The sequence below is a fragment of the Amblyomma americanum genome, chromosome 1 (assembly GCF_052857255.1).
Source record: "Amblyomma americanum isolate KBUSLIRL-KWMA chromosome 1, ASM5285725v1, whole genome shotgun sequence".
In the NCBI taxonomy this organism is placed as follows: domain Eukaryota; kingdom Metazoa; phylum Arthropoda; class Arachnida; order Ixodida; family Ixodidae; genus Amblyomma; species Amblyomma americanum.
In genome coordinates this window covers 222,831,004-222,857,053 of record NC_135497.1, presented here as the reverse complement: position 1 = coordinate 222,857,053, position 26,050 = coordinate 222,831,004, and the positions used below count along the sequence as shown (strand labels likewise).

Below are 26,050 nucleotides of genomic sequence, written 5' to 3'. Positions count from 1 at the left end.
AAACATGGACCCAAATTTACATATGGCCAGGCGAAACGCCAGGGCAAAATATGTAGAGAAGCACCTAGCAACCAAGGGGAACACGGTCTACACGGACGCCGCGGTTTATCCTTGGAAACAAGGAACGAAAGAGCAAAAGGTCGTAGCTACAGTGATAGGCTCGGATTTTAAGGAAATCATTTGCGCGCCAGCACGGGATTGTACGGTAGCTGAGGGGGAAGAGATGGCTGTTGCTCTAGCGGCCGCGGAGGGCTACCGCAAAAATACATCCCTTGTAATACTAACAGATTCTAAGGAAGCATGCCATAATTATACAAATGGCAGAATTGGCCGCAAAGGACTCCAAATCCTCCTCCGCGCTGGCCAGAACAAAAATCGAGTCAGACACACCCTGTTTTGGATACCGGGACACACCGACATTGAAGGCAACCAAAGGGTGGACAAGATCGCTCGAGAGCATACAAACCGAGCTGGCTTGGACGGAGACCCTGAGGACTACATGACGGTGACTTCGACGTATTCAGACCTACTAAATTATCATAGAGGAACGAGGATAAGGTACTCCCCACCCCACAACATACTAAACCAACATGACGCAGTACACTGGCAGAAACTGCAAACCGGAACTTTCCCAAACTTAAACATACTAAGCAAAATGTTCCCTGGGCAATATAGGGACACATGCCCATGGTGTGGCGCAAAGCCCATCCTTTATCACATTACATGGGAATGCAGCAAAAACAAAGCATTCCATAGAGTAGAAAACCAGAGTGTGGAACAGTGGGAGAGGGTGCTCTTCAGCGGCGACCCGTGTATACAACGGGTGCTCATATAGCATGCCCGACGAGCAGCCACCCTCAGTGGAGCCCTGGAATAGGGGCACCAACCCTGCCAGACAGAAGATATCACCATCAGGAAGATGGAAGAACTCTGTCGGACCGCTGAATGACCTCGTAATTAGAGCAAACAAAGTTTATCCTATCCTATCCTATATATAGAATTCTATTTATAACCTCCTTGGGTCAGACAATAACTCGGAGGTTTTGTTTCCTCCCAGGTTAGAGAATAGTTTTCTTTAACATGTGTGTGGAAATATCTGTGCTGTATGTTCACAGTTTTCGTGCAATGCTTTTTTTTAGTGGTGGTGTTTTTCTCACGCTTGCTTTTTGAAGACTGCTGTTTGCAGGACAGGTTTAGTTTTACCTTTCAGTCACCACAAATATTTTCGTTCAGTAGGGAATGCACTGTTGAGATTATTGTGTACTTCTAAATGAATTCAAATTTCGCTGACGTGGCCCGCTGCTGCCGCTAGCCGAACGTTTATTTCTTCAGGCTGCACTAGTTTTACTAAGTTGCGCACCACCGGGTCAAGCAGTTCAAGCGCAGCTTACCACTAGCGCTTTCACCTCCGAGCGTTTCACATGATTCGAAATTCTAATTTGACCATTTTTTTTTCTTCTCTGTGCCTATAGTTCCAGCCAGACGGCACACTAACTGATGCTAGTGTTCTGTCCAGGCGTAATATAAATCGCTCTCAGTTACATTCACACGGAACAGTGGCTGTTACTAAATTAATACCCCTGTCACACAGGCACCGCAAACGCCTTTGAGAATCGGGTCCTTATATCCAAAGGCGTAAGGAGTGCAGCTACATGGCACAAATGCTGCACCTTTTCCGCTAAGGGCCTTGGAGGCGAAGGTGCCCATCCGAGACCTTTGAAGCCCAAAGGCGCGGCCTTCGAGAAGCTGCGATTGCAGTGCCATCCAACATCAAAGAGTAAAAGCAATGAAAAAAAAAGAAGGTGCAGCCAACAATGTTTGAAAACATTATTTTTTAAATACGAAAGGTGTGTCTGGCTTTGCTTTTTGTACAGTCTTTATATTTTATGCCCAGATTTTGAGAAAGTAGAGTGTTGCAGCAACACCGAGTGCCCCTGGTGGCCAAGGCCATACATGAAACCTGCTGCTGCTGATGAAAGTAGCTGTTGCAGTTTTTTTAAGCAAGCAATTAGAATTTTAAAAAATGTCTGAGCTCAACGAATCAAACAGAACTCCCCACTTTAATTTTAAAACACTCACTTCAGCCGGCTCGAGTACAGCAACGGGTGCTAAGCCTCAACGACTGTTTCACCTTTGGGCTGCACCCTGTAGCAGCGTCACTGCTCCTTTAAGCTTTCGCTCCTTTGGTGAAAAAAGGTGCCTTTGCTGGAAGGGCCTTCGAGGAATGCCGTGTGACAGGGGTATAAGTCCCCTATGACAACAAAAAACCTGCAAAGCAAAAACCACTCAGCAGCAGATCTTGGTGCATTTTGTGATGCCGTTCAACAGGACGGAACTCCACAGGTGTTATACTGTTCCGTCTGGGTGGAATCTTAGGCATTCAGGAAAAAAAAAAAGTGTAACTGCTCTCGGAATTATGTCGAGAAAGAACAGTAACTGCCTCTTGTGTGATAACGAACCAAGCCAAACCTAACCGCTTGAGGTGCAATAAGTATGAAAACAAAACTATGCAGCAATGTACAAAGCACATCTTGCGATGCTATGTTCTGGTGCTGGCCTGATCAAGACCTGAAAGGACATTCAGCACTGAGGATCAGTCCTAAGGGGCAAGGAGGGTCTGGTGTGGCCATAACTGCAGTGCTAGTAAATGCTGCCTTTGGACATGTTTGTGCATTTCGCGCGGAGAGGAGGAGGAAATGGCTGAACACTTGATACTTCTCTGTAAAGGGCTTCACCCTGCAGTGGTAAGCGGCGGGGCTGATTTATTCAAAGCATTGGGGTCTAAGGACAGTGAAGGAAAATTAGATTTTAAGCGGACAGAAGTAGCCAAGGGAAGGTTATCGGATTGGTGTCTAAAATCAAGACAAGAGGAAAATTTCACAAGTCATGGCTAGGTGGCGTGAACCACTGCACGATTTAAAGAGTTCAGCCTTATCCATCCATCCATCCATTGTATTCATACTAAGGGTGGACGGCCCTGTACTTTCTAGACATAATTAAGCGAAGGGCACGAGTCTTCGAAAGACACTAGGTGAATATTGCCCACATGCTAACTATTAAATTGCGCAGGGATCTTGCAAATGTTGAAGATGCTCTGCCTCGTTCGAAGTTCCTGGAATCGTTTACAAGATACCCTGCGACGATTGTAACTCAGTCTACATCGGGGAGACAGGAAATCTACCAAGGCAGCTAAGAGCACTGCAATGATTTCGGCAGGATTCAAGTATAACAGCCTCAAGTGCTGTGGCAGAACATGCGCAAACAGGGCATGAAATTGCTTGCGATAATGTGGAAATTGTTGCCACTGAAAGAAATTCGTAAGCGTGGCTGGACCTGGAATCCTTAATAATACAGACCATGCTGAATACACCCAATAGAACAAAGGGAAACAAAGGAAACAAAGTCATTGCGCCGATTAGTTAAGGCTACATAAGCTTCTTCTTTCATGATCGGTACTTCATTGTGAACAAGAAACCTGTAAGGGTTCCGAAATGTAAATCAACGTGTTTGGCATGGTCAGTGACCCAAGTTTCATTCTACCTTTAATGCAAAATGGTAACTCCACGACAAAGTGTGCCCTATGCACCTAGGCTGACAGCAGTTGTGCCCTGCTCCCACAATATATTCCACAACTGACGTCAAAAAGCAGGTTCGCCAGCAGGTTCGGAATCCATTTTGTACCACTTCCCTTAAGCTGTCCTGCCTGAATCGACGCACTTTTTGTGTTGGCAGAAAGCAGAACTTTAGGCGGCTGTTCAGTCTATACGAAACACTAGCCACACTTCTTTTTTTTTATAAGTGGTGGCCTACATCAATGAAAAATAGTAATGTGAAGGTTGGCTGTGCCATTTTTTCCTTTTCTGCCCCAGAAGAAAACCAGTTCTCTGCATCAGCAAAACAGAAAACTGGACGAGATGGCAGTTGCTGAAGATAAGTAGGCGCAAACTCGATGACACGGGAAGACAAGACAGGACATGCTTCATTCTTGCAACTGGTTTATTAGGAAAGTGAATGAAAACTTAAGACAACAAGAAACCGACCGCTCCTGTATCAGTAGAAGCTCACAAAATCATGAGTGTTAAAATCTCTGGAGATAGTCTCTTTCTGCGGGAGCCTGAGTGACAGATTGGTTACACATTTTGGGCCTGAGCAGATACAAAATATCTCCATTGTGTCCCTTGGTGGTGCTATGAATGGCAAAAGAAGATAACTGTTTTGACAACGATGGGCCAGCAACCTTTACATGTGCAAAGATTATTTTTGTGCTCTCTGATACGTTTGGCCTATGTATGAATGTACGAATGTCTACACTTGAGAGGAATCTTATAAACAATACCAGACCAAGCCCAAGCTTTAGCGAGTCCAAGCGCACTAAAAATGACATTCTGTCGTGGTGTCATGGTGAAACGTGAAGCGTGCAACACATGGCTAGTCAAATGCAGACCACTCGGGCTTGCATGTGCTGAAATCCTCTCGCATGTAGCTTCTAGCTTCTCCGCAGCTCGATCATTGTCCTTCTAATGCAGGGGAATTCCGTGCTACACCAATGTTTTCCACTGAGTTCTGGTTCTCAAAGTTATACTGTTCTGTACAAAAAACAAAATTTAACAGATTACTATTCATCTTTTTTTTACAGAAACAAATAGATTACTGTCGCTTTACAAAGAGCAGTCAATACATTAATGAATTTTAAGAAATTGTAATTTATTTCAAGTAATCAATTACTTGTAATGCATTACGTACAAGTCCGGAAGTCACAACACCAATATAAAGTTCAGTTTTCCTAGCTACTTTTTTGTCCTATGCTTGCCTTTTCTGGCTTATATTCATTTGCTATATTTGCTTCATTGATGCCACCAAGTGGAATCTTCCAATTTCCAATTCTAATCAATAAAGTTTTTCCTCCTCCTCCATGGTTACAAATAAACCGAAAAGATCGTATTCTTTGCAGCTTGAAAAGCTACAGCAACGTGGTCGTGGGTGATAGAAGAAAGAATCAACAAATGTGAATGAGTTCCTGTGGTGATTCAGCAGTAAAGCTATCCTGCCTCACAAACCAGGTTAAAGGTTTGACTTTTGATCAGAAGAGATGAATTTCTGATGCAGACTAAGTACAGAAACTCCAGTCAGCACATTATTTTAAAACACACCAGACAACCTTGGTAGATTGAAATGAATCCAAGGAGCTGCAATACATGCCTTATTGCCTGCACTGCATTGGCATTATATTTTGATATGTCCTTCACGTAAGTCCCTGCACACATTTCATTGAACGACTTTTATAGCAATTTTCATTTAAAAGATGCATCAGTTCTATAGCTGAAGTGACATTGGAAGTGGGAGAGTGCTCCCACACAGTCACCTTTTCAGGAATGTGTAGCTGCAGGGCCCCTCTGGACAGCTTTCCAAGTGTGTTGCTTTGTCTAAACCAGCTTCCCACTCCAAGCACCCAAATAACACCAAATTAATTCTTAACAAGGGGAGCTTTGCTTAGGTCTAATAATGCCAGGATATGTGGCTTATTTCAGAGCTACCTGTCGTGAGTGGGGACCAGATTGAAACCAGCGGCTGACTTTCAAACTGCAAACTGAGCATTTCAGAAGCTTCTCTTGCAGCTTTTTCAGCAGCCTGACAATGGTGCTGACATGTTTTTGTAGCTGCACTTAACAGATGTAGTACATGGTACTCTTCATTGGGTTTAAAACATCACTAAAAGTCACCCTGAGTCTGTAGTGTCCTCTTCAACATGCAGTCTGCTTTCATGCAGGTACAGAGGTTTCAGGTCGCAGAAAGCCCTGAGTTAAGTACTTGCTGAAGCGTGCTTTCACTGCTCCAGACCTAAAAGCGCAGCGTATCAGCACTTTCAACTGGGTAATCATGGTCATGCTAGATGGCTCAACTTATGATTGCATACAGAGAAAGAGGCTCAGCAAAGGGATGTGTCATTCTTTTCGGTGCTTTTGTTCAGCTTCTTAGCCTTGACAACTACCATGGCCTTGCATTCCGCGTTGCGTCAGCTCGTCATATTGCTCCCATTGGCATGGTAACATCGCCATTTTTTATGGCACAGCAATCTGGGAGAAGCAAAAGAACAAATTTAAGATCCCGCATTCATTTTGTACTGTCTACAGAATGAAACTATACCCTTTTCGTATATGCATGTAATAAAAACCATTTGTGCTTAATTATTCAACCGCTTCAATCATGAACACCGAGCAACGTAGGTCCAACCAGGCGTTGGCCCAACAACACTCATCGTCTGGCAGGTTGCATCTATATGTGCGAATGTTACATTTATTCGTTTTTGTTCCCGTGGAAACTGACATCGCTGGCACAAATGCTGACTTCAAAGAAAAAGCGTTTCCTATGTGCTGGCAGTGTGTTTTCTCGTGCATCTCTAGAAGCACTGAACAGAGTGGAAAAAATTTTAAGAAGTGCACTAGCTTGGCAGGGTGTGCCTGCATTACATCTCATGGACATGAGCCCTAAAATGCAGTTCCTTAGTGGCATTCGCATTGGAACATAGGGTGCAACTGGCCAAATTTAATCAAGCACTAGTCGCATTGTGAGGTTTCCAATACTGAAGAAACTTCTGCAAAGAATAAAGTTGTTGTTTACCTTGGTAAACATGACACATACCCATGTGCGGGGATTGGCCAAAGTATGGCGGTGAATGGCAAGGAAAATCGTGTAGCATTTGCACAAAAAAGCACGAGGTGGGGAAGTAGAATAGTAAAATGGCAGAAGCTAGGAAGAAAATAGTAATAATTGTTTGTTGAAAAATTGAAATAAAAGAGTTTTGAAGTGCCAGGAATAGAAAAAATACACGTTTTTGGAATGCGGAAAAATTTTGTATAAAGTTGGCAAGGTAACATACCAGTTGTAATCGTGAAGGTATCCACAAACCCTACTTAATGTGTAGCTTGTTGGGCCAGTTGGTGCATGGTACCAGGTAGAAAAACCAGCAGAAGAGGATGCGTACACAATAGAAGGAGTTCACACGGATGACGCTGGAGACGCAACTGAAAATTTTTACTTGATCAAGGAATCCGGAATCCTCCTTGCGCAGCCCTAGTCTCGGTGACCAACTCTGGGCCGTCCAGCAGGCCCGCGAGACGACGGCGAGGCAACACCTCGACGTCCCCACGTGGGAGACCTAAGCCTCGTCGGCGAAAGCTCTGCAGGACTTTTGAATAAAGTTGTTACCAACCAAGGAATCGAGCAGAGCAGGGTGCACATGCGCATGAGCAGGGCATGCCGACAAAAGGAAGAAAACAAAAGCAAAATAAAGATCCGTCATTAAAAATACTGCTATTTTGCACGTGAAGACTATGTCCCATTCATGAACCGGTATTCTTTGGAAGAAAATTTGATGTATCGCTGACACAATCAGTGCCTTACTTTTTTATTTTAAAAGCTTCCAAGATTCCACGTTCTACCTGCGTTTTGCCTCGTCCGATCATTTTAACACTGCTAAACAGGGGAGTACAGTTTTGACATTTATTACAATTTTTGGGGAGATTGACCACATTATCCGGTTGTAGTGATGTGCTATGCTGTCTTTTCCGGTCATTATTGCATTGGCCAGTAATGGCTGATATAGCCTCGCCACATGACAAAACTTCAAACCAGTGACCACTAAGCCATCAAAGGTAAAAAGCCACGCTCTTCAACTCTTGAAGAACCTGAATATCGAAGGTATGGTGAAAGAAGTGAGCAGAAAAGTGAAGACTGATGTCCTGAAAGTGTTGTTTGCCACAAAAATGCTCAAGACCGGCTGTCCCCTCAGGGCCGTTGTCACCGAGGGCGGTACATGGCAAAAACTGTCGGCCAGTTTTTGAAAGACTCACTGGACCCCTTGGCACCTGACGACCCCTTTTCAGTCCAGTCCTCAATGAGCATAGTGAAGTTTATCTCCATAACCCCCCCCCCCCCCCCCCCCCCCCCCTTGTTGGAGATGCCACTTATGCCATATCCATTGACGTCGAGGACTTGTTCTATTCGGTATCGCACAAGAAGTTACTTATTGAGACTATGCGTGGCGATAGTACAAATTTAGGTGGGGGATTGTGCATCGCAGAAGCGTCATTGACACCTCACACAGCCTTGATTTATATGACAAAATATTCCAACTAAGGGTATACTTTAAATGCTCAAAACCCGCGGTATTGAGCAACGGAATCACTGAAGCTGGCTGAGCTATGTTGGAAATGCAGGAAACGAAATCTCCACCAGAATGAGGCGAAGGACGGGATTGATTACAAGGGCATTGAGAGCTGACCATGCATTAAATCGACCACCTCGCTAAAATAGACACCTGAATGACCAGATACCCGGAAAAAATAACTTCTCTAATGGAGAGCGGAACAAAAACCCTGAAGGAACGACTCGATAGATTTTCGTGAAGTTTGGAGAGAGAAAACTGAAAGGCAGCCTGCAAGGATAAGAACCCGTGCTACGTACATGTCTCGGAATTTTAAGAAGAGCCAAACCAATAGCCAAAATCTCTGCTAACAATATAGGAGTGTAATCACGGATCCGAAACGGAATAGCTCTCCAATCCATTCCTGCGAATGTATCCCAATTAATCGCCGCCTTCTCGCAGCTCCCGGAGGAATCAATGGATAGAACAGTACGATGGGGAAAGTTCTCTAGGTGATGAGCAGCAAGACCATTTAGGATATTTGCGGGCATATGTTTGGGATGGGACGGAAAAATATGGTCGTAAGAGAAGACAGTGTTAGCCTGCGTATCACCAAAAATAAAATAAACGCACTGCCCACCAATGAGTACGACAGGATCGTGCGACAACTATCGAGACGGAGTTTCGACATAGCTCACCTTCGGTTTTCTTTTTCTTTTTAACCTGTACACCGCTCGTGCTGGTTTTGGGGCTGTGCCGTAGCGCGATACTCAGTCCTATGCACATTTCTTCCCGCCGAAACTTCAAACTTCGATCGAAACCAGCCAGCTCGTCAGCTGCACCGTCGCCGACGTGAAGATAGCGCGACGAACGCAGGCGATGTAAAAAGTGGATTGCTGTGAGGACGTTTCAATGCAGCAGATTATTTTATTAACATTGCATTTCAGTTTGTGCAATAAGTGGTATGCTCGAACAAACGTAAGCTTTGTAATTGTTTTGTTTTGCTTGTGTTTTTGTGTTTAGTGACGTAACCGAAACTCCCGCCTTTCGAAACACGCCATCCAGCCACCTAGTGGAGGTCAGTCAGTGCCAAAGGCCGAAGCAGCCGAAGCGCCCGAAGTATACGTCAAGCCACACTGGGGAGCACTCGCGACGCCGACTTGACAAAAAGTTTTGAACCGCGTGGTTGCTGGTAATTGTAAGGCGTATTTGGTTAAGAGGCGCACTGTCAGCCAGCATGAAACTTAAGAAGAATCAGGTAGTGTCTACCAAGGCGTCGAAGGTAAGTTTTTGCTGTATTGCTCGCTGTATAAAAGCAAAACTTAGTTTGAAGCCTCTGCCACGTTTTTCTTTCTTCATCTTTCCGTGCGCTTTCTGCTGCGAAATATAGTCATGATTGCCTACTGGCCACAATTATAGCTTTTCTGCTATAGCTGTGCGTTTTTGCTTACAAACGTGGCCTTAAAGGGAGCACGAAGCGCGCTAGGAAACCCTGCTTCCGAGCTCGCCGTGCCCGAGGGGCAAAAAATAGGCTTACAGTGAGGCAGCTGCGAATTGATTTTCATGACACCCATTTTGAACCGCATGCGTTGCATTACATTCTAGGCCGGAAAGGAGAAGCTGCACAAGGCAAACGACGATGACGGAGATGCCGAGTCCGACACTCAAGAATACTTGAAAGGTGCGTTTTGTGTTCATTTGTGCCGATCAAAGGACCTATCGTAAGACGCTGAACCCATTGTTCTCGCACCGCGTCAGTTGGAATCCCTCTTTTTATATATTTATATTGCCAGGACCCAGAGCGATCACCAGTGATGCCTCTGGTGTACCGGTGTTAAAAAAAAAAAATGCCTAGCTTTGCCAGCGTTCCAGTGCTTAAACGAATGCGTTTTCCTTTTTCGGCGTAGTTGCTGCCTTGAAAAGTTTTACGGCATTGCTTAACTCGTGCGTGTTTCTCTAGTTAAGCGCACGCGAAAAAAGTTTGAAGTTTGCAGCGAGGCTCCGACAGCGCGTTTTGTTTAGCGCCATTTTCACTTTTGCGCGGGCTGGAGCGGTCGCCCTAACCCTGGCCTGTCAGATAACGTAATCGGCGTTTTTTTTTTTTTTGTATGGAGGCGCGAAAATTGCTGTTGTATGCATTGACTTCATTAAACAGGCCTGAACGTATTCGATTTGGCGCCGATATATCTGCTACATCGCAATTGTGTCACCGTGTTTGTTGCCGCTGGCTTGCAGCATGGCGTGTTCACGCCGTGGGATATCATCAGGGTTAAGTGTCTCAAGTGCGACTCGAGTGTTTGTATCGAAGTAAGGTTGTGGAATTGTTTTTGTATGTTTTTCGATGTTGCGAGATTCGGAACAATTTGAATGCCCAGCTGCTCTCGAAGCAGTGCCGAGTGACCCATATCCGAATTGAGATTACAAATTTGCAGCAGGCCCGCAGTGCTGTCTCGCTACGCCGCCTGGCATGGGCTTGCTGTCTTTGTTCATGCGCCGAAGCGAGGAGTCTGCATAGGGCGCACGTGGCGCGAGTGGTTCTTGTGGCTGGTTCACATGCAAGCGATTGAGCGGCGCGTCGCAAGCGAAAATTTCGAACTTGTTGCAACCTCGCCGCTCATCGCAGCGACGACTCGAAACAGGTTTTTCCGCCGCGGCGGCAAGATTCGCTTGCATGTGAAACGGGCTTTAAGGCAGATTCACATGCAAGCAATTGAGGGGCCAACTTGTTGAAACCTTGCCGCTGTGGCCGCTCGAGCCGCTGCGACGGCGCGAAACAGGTTTTTGCGCCGCGGCGGCAGGAATCGCGAGCGTTTTCGCTTGCATGTGAAACGGTCTTTAGTCTGCCAGAATTCTTAACTTGAAAGTGAACGTTCACCTTACACAGCAGTGCACCTCGGGAACTCACTGGCTCTTCTGCGCACATTATCAGATAGCCAACTTATAAAGAGTTAACATAGCTTACACTGCCAGCGTTGCCATGTGCTGCAAGCTTCCAATGCACATGCGCACTGGCAGCTCGCGATAAGTGGTGGCACTGAGCAGTACAAGCTATGCTAGAACTCTCTGTTAGCAGCGAAGAGCTCATTCTTCTGCAACTGTGTAGGAGTAGGCTACTCAAAACGTAACACAGTAGTGGTTAGACCACATAAGTGCAATCTTGAGGTGTAGGTCATTCCTTGTATTGTGTAAGCATTGCTGTAGGGCTCCCTATTTGTCCACCAGACACCTCTGCCACCAGCCAGTGGCTGGAACATCCATCATTTGTTGTAACTGGTGAGGCTCATTGTTGCTAGCTTTGGCTCAGTAGTCGGTAAAGGCATTGCACACACTGCTCATAGGATCTGTATTCAAGGACCGTTTGATTTGCCTGCACTCGCTGCACCAATCCTGTAAAGTTTTGTGGTGTTATACCAGTTCCAGCAGTTCAAGTGCAGCTTGGCATTGGCTGCGTCCAAAACGAATGCGTGAGTGCAGGCCCGGTCATCTGCTGGCCTTGGTGTTGCCAGCAGATTGTAGCCAGCTGTGTTCCACCCACTTCAACGGCTGCCAACATCCTGAACCGCGTGAAGTGTTATGAACCAGCCTCGATGCATATGTACCTCGCAGCAGTAGGCGCAAAACGCACTTGTGTTCTTTTACTGAACACGACTGTGGTGTGCACGTGCCGAGTGATATGCTAGATGGTTTTGACAACTTGCTCATGCTGCATGCAGGTGTTTGCTTTTTAGTTAACGTACCCGACGATGAATATTGTTTATTGGTCTGAAGGGAAGACGCCAGTGATTGGTATGTCAAGACATGCAAGGTGCCGGCGAGGGCCACTATCCGCCTCCCTCCTTCGCCACCTTCTCGGATGTGGACCTATTATTATTATTGGTTTATTTTTTCCGAAACAAAAGTACTAAAGAAAGAGTATTTAGCTGGCCACGGCATCTGCTATCATAAGTAAAAGAGCTGCGGCCAGCGGTATGAATTAAAGGGACAGCTAGCGGATGGAGGGGGAAGGAAAAGAGGGGAAAACACAGCGAGATAGGATGGGTTTGAGGGTTGATATGAAAGTGTACAGTAAATGGCGCGGCTTCTGCCGTGATTGTCTTGTCCTGAAACTGGTTTAGACGGCCGGCGGGCAGGCACTTTCGTCTGTTCGCTTGCATGAAGAATAGTTCAGAGCGCGCTGGCACTCGCTGCACAAAAATCATAGCAAGTAGCTGCTAGTGTAATTAACAGGGTCCCAGTGATGCTTCGTACGGGTCAGGTCCAGGTGAGCCACTGTTCTCTTTGCCAAGTGAAAAAACTATCTTTGCCATGTTTATCGCAACGCGCAAGCCATTGTCTGCTCCCATGGCGGCTGCAGCTGCACAATCTACATGATTTCGGTGCTGACCACTGAGGAGGTGCACAGTTTGTGAACTTTTCCTGAACTAGAGCTGCATCATGTGTGCACTTTCAAAAAAATAAAAAAAGAACATTGTGCAGAGAGCACCATGTTGCAGTGCTGAAACGTTCGGTGAAGTGCAGCACCCTGAAAACCAGTTCATTTAGTGCAGGTGAATCAAACGGACTTAAAATGCAAGATGTGTTAACTTTTTTTTGTAAAAATGTCAGGCAGCCAAAACTTGTGGGTTTTGTGAACAAAGGTGAATTAGCACGTCAGGACAATTCTGTTTACCATTGGTGTTCAGCGTTATTGTTGTGCATGTAGCTGTGTATATAGTGTTCCGCACCAGTAGCTTAGTGCAGCTCTTGGTGTTCAAACAAGGACATTGTGTAGGAGTTCACATGTTGTTGAGACTGTTCACAAGTGGGTGATTTTTAAGCTCACCTCCTGACGGAAAGTGTGCGTTGTTGACAGGAGTCGTTTAACTGAAAGGAAAAATTTCAAATGGAATTTTCTTTTCACATGAAAGGCAAATTTGTTACTTAAGTTCTATTTGTTCTTGATTGTCAGCACATCAATCTGGTACACACTTGAATTTTGGAGATCTTTTGCAGTAATGCTTTGATGGTTATAATGCATCAGAAGTGCCTTTCTCTACCATCAAGCTTGTACAGATGGCCTGCAGGTTCACTGATTTGAATGCAGTATCAGTGTGAGGGCTCGAAAGAATCCGCCGTTTCACCTTGATTCGTTATTATGGTAGTTAGAGATGTTCTGCACATTTACCTTTGGTTAAGCTAAGCCTGGTTACCGATGGGGAACCTATGCTGAAAAATAGTTTTCTTCCAAGGCTGACAAATTCCACAATTTCTCTTATCAGCTTTATAGTCTGTCCTGGAGGATAATGTCACTAATAGGGTAACTTATGTGCTTAACTCTTGATATTTATTTTCTTGAACAGATGCTGGCAGCTATGTGACCTGCCTTTAGTTTTCATGTATTGTGTCCTTGGTTTTGGAATACGTCTTGTCCAGAAGCAAATTTGACAGTGAATGCCTTACAGTAACAGCAGTATCATGAGCAGTTTGGCTTTGAACATTTTTTTGGGGGGTAGGTGCACTGTTTTTGTGGCACTTGAAGTGGGACACCCATGTTTCGCTGACCTGCAAAGGGTTAAACGGCCAGCCTTCCGCGTTGTGGCATTAGTTTGCACAGCTGCGCACAGAGGGTGCCACAAATCCCTGGCACATTTGTTAGTTTGTGTGATTGCACAAAGAGGGCATCACAAGTTGGTACGCTTTGTGAATTCTGACCCGTATGCTAAAGCATTCCCCTCCTCGCCAATCACATTGATCACCGGTGAATTTTGGCCCGGCCGCAGTGGTCGAATTTTGATGGAGGTGAAATTCTAGCAGCCTGTGTATTGTGTTATGTCAGTGCATGTTAAAGAACCCCAGGTGGTCGAAATTTCCGGAGCCCTTCACTACGGCGTCCCTCATAGCCTGAGTCCCTTTGGGACGTTAAACCTCCATAGACCATCTAAATTGTTTATAACCTAGAGTTTTAAGAGCTGAAAAACTGCAAATCAATGTTTTTCCTTTATGTATTCAGTTTCTGCTACACAATACAAGGAGGCTGCTTCAAAGTGTTTCATGACCATTCCCAACAGTGTTCGTTTCTGACACAGCAAGAATGCTTTTCCAAATTAACATTGTAGGCAGTGTAATGGAAGTTTGCAGCTCAAGTAGAACTAGTGCTGGAGTATCCAAAACATCACACAAGTTATGGCGTGCATGAGCCAATTGTGATGCTTTCTTGTTTTTCTAGTTTCAGCAACTCCAAACAAGAAGCCAAAGGTACCAGCTCCAGAGGCTGACTCGGAGGAGGATGATCTTGATGTGGACGACGAAGAGCTTGATGATGAGGATGATGATTTTGGAGAAGAGGGCAGCCTTGATGATGAGGAGCTGGATGATGAAGAGAGTGATGGGCTGAGTGGCGAGGATGATGCAGAAGGCAAGTGTTTAGAGTTGGCTCCATTGCTTGTAGGGCATGTTTGATCTGGATGCTGACAACTGTAAGGGTTCACTCAGACACCTGCCATCAAATGAATTATGTACTGCTGGATAGTGGTAGCAAAAAAAAATCAGTGGTGTTGAGAGCTTACTACAGTAAAGGCTCGTTAATTCGAACTATCAGGGGACCGGAAAATTGTTCGAATTAAGTGAAGTTTGAAATATTGAATGGGTGCTAGAATGAATGGTCATTGCACCCCGCCGTGCAGGCAGAACCCAAAGCAGTCGCATCTAGACTCGTTATCGCGAGCTAGGCGCTACTACACGTTTGTGGTGGGCGATTCTGAGAATTAAATTCATGCGGTTCTAATGGCAAAGAAAACGAACCAATCAGCTAGTTATGCGCCAGAAACAAGTACTGGAAGGCATTCGAGTGAGAAGTGAGCTTTAGTGCTGGAATGTATGACTCTATCTATGTTCCAAAACATCTTTATTTATAGGGAAGGGTTGTCAAAATTAAAAAAAATTAAAAGTAATCGGCGAAGTGCATTTGTTTGCGTTTCTTCTGTCGAGAATATCAGCATAATCTGCAGCTTGCCCTAGAGCTCCAGCGCAACGTCTGAGTTCTCATAGGCAGAGAAGTAGCGTGCTGCAACATCAAGCGCAGATGCTGCTCACATGCACTTGGCGGTGGCATAGGTTTGTCGCTGCCATCGGATTCATCACTGTCGGCTGTTCTCACCGCACGGGAACCCTGCAACGTCTGCTGGGGACATGCAGCCTGTTATGTCGGCGTCGCTCAAGGGCTTCGTCCCCACGCTGCTGTCCATGTAGCTCGCGCTCGCGGCACCAACAAAAGCCGGCATCGCCCAAACAGCCATACTACGTTGTTTACACCACGTTATTGCGCCCCAGCGACCGCGGCACAACAAAAACCTGGAACGGCACTGAAGCATCAGCGGTGCGGGCGAGTGCTCCAGCAGTGAAAACCTGCTACGGCATGCACCGTAACGGCTGGTTCACACGCAAGCGACTGAGTGATTGAGCGGCGCGGCGCAGCGAAAATTTCCAACTTGTTGGAACCTTTCCGCTCATCGCAGCGATGACTTGAAACAGGTTTTTCCGCCGCGGCATCAGGATTTACTAGCATTTTCGCTTGCATGTGAAACAGGCTTAACGCGGGCTCCGTGAGCCTCGTGCACTCGGCTTTTTTTTTCTTTTCTTTTGTTTTACATCTCTGGTAAATTTGGAATATGTTTTGCTAGCTATGGGTCAACTTCTATCTACGAGGAGCGGAGTCAGCCAGTGACTCCTAGTTCGAATTAAGGGGGACACGGCTCTTTCAGGCCAAAAATTCGCGAAAAAATGGGTTTTTCAATTTTGTCATATTCGGATTCACGGGGTCATTTTGCAGCTGACGTCGAATTTTTAGAACGAAATAGCCAGTATTTGCTTAGTAATAGCCATTTAAATTTCCGAACGTGCACGACTTGCCTTTTAAATTGAGGTCAAATCATGCCTTGCCGTCGCTCGGTACCTATGCGCTCCCCTGACACCGTTTTGATCTCGTTTGAAAGTTCGCGCCTCCAGCTTTTTTTAAATTTGTAAGCAACGTTGGGATTCTTCCGTTCGCAGACAGCGACTGTAAAGAAAACGTGCGTGCCACATTGTCATTGGTTAGAAGCCATGTGATCAAAACGGCGCTCTGTGATTGGGTAGGCCTCGGGTTAGGTTTGTCTGCTCCTGAAACGCGGCGCCATTTTGAGTCTGCCGCATGGCGTGTGTGGATGAAGTATCACTCGTTTCATTGGTTCGGCACCTGGAAACTGAGAAAACGTAAAAGGCACAAGGAGCCTGGACTATCGCAGCCTTCGCAGAGCGAAGGTCAAAGTGCGATGGCGCGGACCAACCGCACCGTGAACGACCGCGGAGCGCGTCGCGGACCCGCGCCGTCAACGACGCATCGTCAGTGCTGTCGCTGGCTCCGCTCCTGAGCAAAAATGAAGAAAACGCAGTTCAAGTCGACGCTGTAATTGACACAGCCTCAGCAGGGCGAAGTGTTACTGGAGCGCTGCGAACTGTGTCGTGAACGACCACGAAGTGCGTCGCGGACCCACGCCATGGATGACGGCGCACCTCCAGTGCCGTCGCCGTTTCTGCTCCCGGGCAAAAACGATGTGCAGTTCGAGTCTACACCAACCGCGTATGCATCGATGCTGGAATTATGACTGATAGCGATGTGATCGAAACTAGGGCCCGTGAACGAGTGATACTTCTTTTTGAATTGACGCTAGCGACAACGCGAAAGACAGCCTTTCGTCGCGTCTGCTTCTGAGGTTCCACCAAGAAGCGGAAGTTATCTGTGGGCATCATTATTAAGGGGAGACGCTACTCGGAAAAACTTTTTCTTTAATATTTGTCACAGCTCAATGAAACTTGCACCATTTAGAGTTTCAGGTCTTATTTCCAAATCTGCTCTTAGTTGTTTGATAGCTCATTTGGTTCATTTCTTGCACACCATACAATGCATGTTTGTGCACTTTTCGATGATTACAGGAAGCACAACAGAACACCAGAAATCAGCTCATATTGGCCCCAATGAACAGTAGAATTCAATAGAGCATAAAAGTATAGTGTTCCATTACTATTCTCTTCTAGAAAAAAATTTGAATGTGAAGTTTCACTTTTACCATTCCCAACCAAGAAACTTTTGAAATTATGTTACCGAATATGTTTGGTAAAAGTTCTGAAAGTAGTTCCTTTGAATTCAGGGCATGCTAAACCATAAGCATGCCAATTTTCATTGTGATTGGAGTACAAAATATGCTCAGTTTAGTGCACACCTGTCTCTGAAGAGGGCACAAAGCTAGAAGGCACCAGCCCCATACGTCGGCCCCTCACAGTCCCTGCGAGCAGATTCCTCCAAACGGGCCTTCGTTGCGTTGCGGCGATGGGCCCACGAGCTTTTGCGGTGGCAGCATGCACTTTTTGCCAATAGCAGTAAAAGCATTGTGATGCACCGGTTTCGCAAAACCGCAAAAGCTGCTCATGTCCGACGCCGGTTGCACGCGCAGCGACCACGGACTTCACGTTCACGGCGAAGGTATCCTGTGCACTGCCGTAGGCGGACGCCTCATCACTGCTGTTGCACGATCAAGATACGTGGCTCGAAAAATCTGTTGATGAAACGGTGGTTGTCGGACACGCCTCATTTTGGCAGTAGGGTTCCAAAAACGATTTGAGTCCTTTCCGTTTTGTGGCAGATTCTCTGACAGATCATATCGTCCGCAGGTGGGGCATGCCGCGCCGCTGACGAGGTCGTGCATCATGCCGATCTATCTCACTGATAACTGCTTCCGCGCTCGTTCTTACGCTTGTTTTGGTCTTTGAACATCTTTATCTTTCGCTCAGATGCACTGATGAAGTCATCAATGCTCCGCAAGAAGCTTGAAGGATCCAAATTGGGTGCACTGCCGTCATTGCAGTTAGGCCTAGCGGCAGTTGAACCTCGAATCACCGGAGCTCTCCGCTTGCGCTTGGGGCGTCTTCCTTTATTAATGCCTCGTCAGGAACTTGCGTGAACGAAAATCTCGTTTCTCGGTCACATCCATGGCAGAGAAAGGAGAAAAACCCGGGCAGAAGCGTTGGTTCACGTCTCGATGGCGGGAGAACGAAGAAAGAGCGTCTGCGTCCGACCTTGCGTTGGAATGCTTGTAGCCAATGGAAAGGCGATCATGCCACGTGATTTAAAGGGCCAGTCGCGACGCTTGACTCAGGCGGGAAACAATCTTTTGTTTTCGCATTTCTATCAAGAATGCGGCGCTGCCGAAGTGGCTTCTGGTAGAAGAGGGTTAGGCCTACTTCCCCGCGAAAATTGAAGAGCGGGTGATGCCGTGGAGCGAAATGCCGCGTTCCCGAAATTCGGTCAAATTCGCACTTTCACGAGCCACCGCGAGTGCTTTCATTGAATTTTTTCGGCGTTGATTTTTTTATACATAGAAGAGGCTTGGGGGAATACAAAACGCAAGAAAACACAAAATCGACTTTTTCGAAAAAAATCGCGTTTTTTTTTCACTTTCATCTCCCCTTAAGATGCCAAAAATGCGGAAAAGAGATGCAGTGCACCCTGATTATGCCCCTGATGCATTCCTATGAGTTGGAAGTTGTTCCTGTCGCATAAAGATGGTTGGAAACTTCTTTGTCGTTTTCTCAAAACACCAATTTTGACACATTTGCAATAGTGCAGGGATGATATCTCTGGTTCTAGGCGGGCTAGCTCCATAATTCTTTTTTTGTTGGAAAGATAAATTCACAGAGTGAAATAAGACTAAATCAAGACCAGTTGCCAATCAACGTAATTTTAAAACAATACATTTTGTCTGAGCCGCCATATTGAATTTTCCCTGGTAAAGTTTAATGTGCTGTAACTTCTGTTCAAATGGGCCTAAAACAACCATTTTTGTCTTATTGTACTCCGTGGGCATTGTAGATAGTGTCTGTATGCTGAACTTCACCATGGCATTTACCGTTACAAAATTAAGTTACCTGCATGTTCAAAACGAAGATTGCACAATATATTGAGAACAACTTGTTTGCCAGAAAAATTAAAAGCATATTTTAAATCAGCATATTGAAATGCATAATGGGTAAGTTTCATGCATATCTATCAAGAAATAAGAAAAATAGTTCTAAGAGGGGTGTCCCCACTTAACCGTAGTGGATGCCGACTTGTTCGAATTATCGGGAGTTTTACCATTGAAATACACAGGACTGTGCCTGGACCCGGGCGTCAGTTTGAATTAACTGTAAGTTTGAATTAACGAGCTTTTAGTGTATATGCATAGTGCAATAAGTGCTCTATATTCAGTTATCCTCTTTCTAAAAGTTTGTTTTATTTACTGCTTTCATGCAACACATACTTGGACAAGCCAGCCATCATGCTCACATATATCTTGTTTTGGGAGACTTCTGATAAGACACATTTTCTGGTCCCTTCAAGTTCATCTAAAGGGGGACGGAATTATGAGTGACAAAACCATTTCACGTTTGAATTGTTGCAGTTTCAATTAAGGGGGGACGCGGGTCTTGAAATCGCGAAAAATGGTCAAAAATGGCAATTTTCAAAAATTGCGATTTTGAAGTCTTTAATGTCCCAACTATGCCTCTACAAAATATTTTAGCTGAATTCCAACTCAAAGTATGAAAAAAACGGCAATTTAGAAACGTCGGTGAGCCGAAATTGAACGCCAAGCGCGAAGGTTTGCCCCATTTTCAAGCTGCCGTAGCTCCGCGCGACGCGAACCGATCGGCGCCATCTTGGTCTCGTTTGAAAGCTGGTTTCCCGCTCTCCAATTTGGCGCCTCTCGGCAAGCTGTAGACCCTCGCACAGCGGAGCTATCAGCACCCGTTCGCAAGGGGGAAAGCGTCGCGAGACGGCCGCCGATTGGGTAAAACGGGCGCTCCTCGAGGCGCAGCCCTCTGATTGGCCGTGACGCATGCTTTGCCCCCCGCGGCCGCGTTGTTCGGCTCCTTCCCGTCGTCTGCTTTCGCCTGCACGCCCGTCATTTTTCGCGCTCCTCTTTGTTTCCTAGTATTTTTCGTTCTGCCGTTTTCCTTATCGTTATTGTAGACATTTTGGCTATTGAATCGCTTCTTTTAGCCCCGAATTTCGTGCTTTTGCGTGTATTTGCCTGCCTGGTGTCTTTGTTCCGTGTGTCACGATGGCCCGAGACGCGCGCTTGAAAGCAAGCACGCGAAAAACAGTCGGCAAAAAGAGACGCGCATGGAATAAGTAGAGCGCTGCATCGTCGAGAACTGCAGCTTCGGTGATGCCGCAAGCTGCTGTACCCTCGGTGGATGCGGCTGGACTGAGCTCGCCAACAACGGCTTCGCCGGTGGACGCGGCTGAACAAACCCTGTTGACGCCAGCATCGCCGGTGGACGCGGCTGGACAATGCCGATCGCCGTCAACTTCGGCGTTACCGCAAGTCTCTGCAGTGCCGGTGGATGTGCCTGGACTAAGCCCGTGGAAAATATCGACTTTTGATACGCTGCAAGCCGCTTCGAATTCCGTGTCGTCGGAAGCGGCCGAGCCGGCTGACCTAAGCCTAACGTCGACTTCGGCGTTTGCGCACGCCGTTTCGTGCCGACGGACGCGGCTGAACCGAGCTCGCGTGCTCAACGCTTCGACAAGCACGCGCAGCGCGGACCTTGGCAGCGCGCCAAGCCGCTGATAACGTCATTTGTTTTTTTTTTAATATATATATATTTTGAGGAGAGCTACGGGGGGGGGGGGGGGGGGGGGGCGCTCGGCGAACTTGGCAGAGCGCCAAGACGTTGTGCGCTCTAAGCTGAAGCTTGAACATTCGCATTAGACACTCCTCACTGTCCTGTTTTTAACCTCGCAAGAAGCAGTTTCTCGCTTCAACCAAGGAATGGCAACAACCAGCAGAGCTGTTGCAGCACAGCTTGATTACAGGCCTGGGAGCTGCCTCATTGGTAGGAGCCTTGAAAAAGATAAACAGAGGCTGTGCAGGTCTGATAAGGGTCACACCAATGCTGAAAAGGTGAAGAAGAGGATGGCCAAGAAGCACAAGCCTGACAGCACCCAGGACTACTGCCCAGGACTTTTGTGAATGTGTGGCAGATTCAAAGAAAATAGCAAGTGATTTTCGGAGCTTTTTTTTTGTCAAGTGCCAATGCAATACAGAGGTTATCATAATCTTTACATGAACAGATTTCTGTAAATTTGGTGTTATTGTGTTCAGCAATGACTGGGCGGCATGCTAAAGCATTAAATTTTTCCATATGATCAGTAAACAAAAATGGCAGAGTAAGCAAAACTTTGAATGCAATTTTCTCAGCTTTGCTTTTTCGATCAAATGCCTTTGCCTTACGGAACTTTTCATAATGTTTGCATCGACTGATTTTATTGAAGTAGGTATCATTTTTTTCAGCAACACCTCAGCTACATCCTAAAGCTTTCCAATTTTCATTAAACCCAATAGACTAGCAATTAGGTCAGATCTAAGCTAATTACTCCCACATTGTTTTTTTCTTTCCTACTTTGTTATTCATTCATGACCTATGTGATGACTTTTTAAAAATTTCTTTAGCTTTAGGATGTGCAATGGGCCCTTAAGAATGACAGCATTACTTTAAAACTAGTTTTTTTAATTAAGAAACCACCATAATGGCCCGTAAGAAAAGACCTAAGTGGCATAAATTATTTTGCCATATCTTCATTTCTAGATGAGATATATGAAATCTGAATATATATTTGGGATTAGCATTCAGAGATATATCTGCATGCCAATTTTCAGGAAGATATGTTAAGAATAAAAAAAAAGTTTTCAAGACCCTCATCCCCCCTTAATGAAGTTCAGTTTTGCGTGGAAGCTCGGTGCGAATGAGCGCGATGATGCAACGCGTGTTAAAGAGTCATGGGTTGTTAAGCAGCTTTCTCTTTTTTATTGAATTTTACTTTATGCACAATGGTGTTATAATCGGTAATGCACAAATGTGTCCTTATCGGATTAATAGGAAAAGTGCTGTACGTTAAGTGAAGAGATATTGTGCTCGGTTGGTTGCTTGCTTTTGTGTTCTGTACTGTTCTTTCCCCACTGTTGAGCTTTGCTCTTTGGCTAGCCTCTGGCATGTGGGAGGCTGGTAGAATGTACAGTAAAACCTCGTTAATTCGAACTCGAGGGGGACCGGAAAATTGTTCGAATTAAGCGGAGTTTGAATTAACGAGCGGGCGCTAAAAAAAGCGGCCATCACGCCCGGCAGCACGGGCCGAAGCTAAAACAGGCATATCTGAGATCGTTATCTCACTACGCGCTACTACACATTTGCGGCGGGCGATTGCGCGAATTAAAATCAGAGCCCGAATGTCGAAGGAAATAAAGTTAATTTGTTTATGCGGTTGGAGCTAACATCAAAATGCATTCGCGTAAGCAGCAAGCTTAATGATTAAATATGACACTATGCTTCAAAAACATGTTTATTAACAGCAGATTGGCAAAGCATATCAAAGAGAAAAATAATCGGTGATGCGCATTTGTTTTCGTTTTCTTTGCCGTGACTCGACAAGCATCGTCTGCAACTTGCCCAACAGCTCCAACGCAGCGTCCGAATTATCATCGGCGGGAAAGTAGCGCGCAGCCAGATCGAGTGCTGACGCTGTTTCACATGCACTCGGGGGTGGCAATGGATTGTCGCCTCCGTCGGACTCGTCGTCGCTGTCAGCTGTGCTCGCCGCGCCCGAGTTGTGCGGCATCTGGTCACCGCAGGCCGCTTCAATAATCGGCATCGCTTAACGGCCCCGATGTCTCCACGCCGCTGTCAACGTCTACGAAGCTCTGGAAGTCAACACCCTCCGATAAAGCAGCGTAGGCAGGGTGCAGCGCGACGGAGTCATCACACTGAGCATCCAGCTCTGCCGTGCTGCAGGCTTCTGTGCCTTCAATGAAGCCGCACTTTCGATAACAGTTCGCGACTGTGTCCGCCTTGACAGCATTCCACGATGTTGCCAGCATGTGGCAGGCTCCGAGGAGATTGACGTCGTACGATTTGCCGCTGTCCGTACACACAAGAATCCGCTCTAGGAGGTGGCGCCTGTACAGTGTTTTGAGGTTTTTAATAACCCCAAGGTCCATAGGCTGCAGCACAGCCGTAGTGTTTTTCGGCAGAAATGCCAGACGGATCGCCTTCAGTCCGCTGATGTCGCAATGGGCTGAACAGTTGTCGACGAACAACAGAACATTCCTGTTCTCTGCCGCGAACTTCCTGTCGAGTGTGCGCAGCCAATCCGTGAAAATTGCTCGCGTCATCCACGACTTTCTGTTGAAAGTATAATCAACAGGGAGAGTTTTTAGCCCTTTAAGGGGGGAGGCTCCTCTTAAAGAAAAAAATTTTGTTTCTGCACCAAATTTAATCAAATTGCACACCCATGACTAGTTTTTCATGCTGATTCCAAAAATGTCATTGGTTTCATGATAGGATCAGTAGTTATTGAGATACACTTAATTACACCCTTCTCATTAATAAGAACAATTAAGAGAAAAAACACATTAGAAAGTTTATAAATTGCACTTGGTTGGGTTCTAGAAACAGAAATGAATACAATGTTGGAAACAGTTTTTTAATTTTACTATCATAAGTAGTTTTTAAAGACATTGAAACTCAAGGTACAAATAGTGCCTAACTTGCAATCAGAAACTAGAGCAAATTAAAAAATTTCTGAACCTTAATTACAAATTCTACTCCCAACATTGTGTAGACTACACATATGGCTACTTGCTAAAAAAAGAATTATGGTTCTATCTGCCATAGCTGCTGAGATATGCTAGTTTGGGACATGCTACGAGTCCAAAATTTCCATTTTGAGAAAAACAGCAGAAACAAACGAAGTGGTGTTTATGGCAAAGTACTTCAAATTTATTTATATACTGGCATCAGCAGACACTTAATAACCTCCTGGAAGGTAGTCTGTCTGACCAGAGTTATTAAAATGGCGCTTTTTGAGTGAGCGCTGAAGATTTTCTCGTTCACCAAGCGCAAGCTGACGATGGAGAAGGTGTCGCCGGGTGGGGCAGTTGCGGCGTCTCCCATTGCACCGAAGAATGCTGCCTTTCGCTCTGTTGCTGCCGCTGATGCCATCTCATGAAGTTTCTCCTGGGCTTTTTTGTCCCTTTCTCTATCGCGACGAACACGGCCGCTGCCCGATGAGGCTTCCGCGACCGGCGGCGCCGTTAGGCCTAGCTCGGTCGGCACCTCCCGATCCGCTGGCGGAGGCATACCCACGGTGCCTGTGGTGTCCGCGGTGCTCGAGGTGACCGTGGCGCTCTTCTTGAGGTTGTTAATGAGCGAATTTTTCCTCTTTTTTCCATATCTGTGAGTCGTGCTGAACTTTGGCGCCGGCGTTGACATCGTCGCGAGATGCACCAGCGAACACACCTTGACAAAATGGCTACCGCTTGGGCTCGACAGACGCTTCCAGCAGACGACACGAGGCCCTTCAGCCAATCAGATAGCAGCTTTCAGTCACGTGCACCGACTAGCGAATAGCATCGCGCGTTGCGACTGCTTTTTGGCGGCATTTTCTCCCTCATCCAATAAGCATAAAGGAGCAGGAACTGCGCGAAATTTAAAACGAAAAGCAGCTCTTCCAAACGAGACCAAGATGGCCGCGATCGCTGCAGTGAAACGATAATAGCATGTCTCGGAAAAAGCCCCGTTATTGCGCGAAAATTTGCCAAGAGCGAGCTCGGATCGAAGTTTTATACTCCTTTTACAGCCCAAATATTGGCTCTAGAGATTAGAAAATTCACAGGGTGGTAGAGAAACAGCTGCAGATTTCGAAAATTACATTTTTGAAAAATCGATTTTTTTCGCCTCTAAGAGCCGTCTCCCCCCTTAAAGCAGCGAAGCTTCGCTGCTTTGCTTATAACTAGCAAGCGGCACCGTTCCGTGCCAGTCGCGTTTGGGCACACCAACACCGTCACTCTTTCCTTGCTTCTCTTCCCGCCTGAACACGTGTCGCCTTTGTAACTGACAGTCTTGTTCGGCAGCAACTTAAAATAAAGCTCGGTTTCATCTGCATTGAACACATCGCTGAGCGAGTAATCGGCAAGGTAGTCCTTTAGTTGACCTGCTGCAACGGCTTGCGCCGGAGCCACCGTGGCCGGAGCATAGGCGGCGCCCGCGGTAGGGTGGCTACCCGCGTGACCGCGTGTCAGCCAAAAATAGACAAGCCAATGCTTCGACGCTCCGGCAGCGAAAACCTGCTACGGCATGCACCGGAGGGTTGGTTCGGGCAACGAAATTCACGTCTGACCTCATGCGTGCTGGCTTATTTTTTTTCTCATCATTCTGCATTTTTTAAAATTTTCAGCGCATTGTATTTGCTACGAGGTGACTTCTATATGCGAGGAGCAATGCCAGCCATCGGCGCCTTGTTCGAATTAACCGACGTGGATACCGGCATATTCGAATTATCGGGAGTTTTGACCCATTGAAATACACAGGGCTTTGCCGGGACCCGGCTGTCAGTTCGAATTAACCGGAAGTTCGAATTAAGCGATTTCGAATTAACGAGGTTTTACTGTACTTCCTTTGGTGTCCACTGGCCACATTGGTGCCTTGCAGCACACTTTCATTCATGTGTCTTTTGTGAAATGCTGACTGGTGTTCATGCTGTTCTGCAGTGCCACAGCTGGTGGCTGCTGGGAAACCTAAAGCCAAGCAGAAGGTGGGAGGTAAGGAGGCAGCTGTGGAAGGGAGTGACGACGACGACGACGACGATGGTGACGAAGAGGATGACGACAGTAATTTGGAGGATGGTGAGTGTTGCTTCTTTAATTCTGTTAGGCTGTCGCCGTTGTTACTATGCTATGCGAATCTGGCGAAGTGGATGCCATGGAAATTTCAATTTTTACTTTTCATGACAAGGCTTCCGGCTTATCGCCATTTTTTTTTTTCCTCCATGGATCTGCACACTGAAATTGATGGCGA

General features: G+C 46.2%; 1 protein-coding gene across 1 annotated transcript in view; it reads left to right on the top strand.

Annotated features, from left to right (window-relative positions):
* Positions 1–9,185: 9,185 nt before the first annotated feature.
* Positions 9,186–26,050, top strand: part of LOC144114669 (uncharacterized) — a 57,163-nt gene continuing 40,298 nt past the window's right edge. The window contains exons 1-4 of the mRNA XM_077648552.1: positions 9,186–9,425; positions 9,749–9,824; positions 14,349–14,537; positions 25,744–25,878. Coding sequence (XP_077504678.1) covers positions 9,381–9,425; positions 9,749–9,824; positions 14,349–14,537; positions 25,744–25,878 — 445 coding nt within the window. The 5' untranslated portion in view covers positions 9,186–9,380. The remainder of the gene's footprint in view (positions 9,426–9,748; positions 9,825–14,348; positions 14,538–25,743; positions 25,879–26,050) is intronic.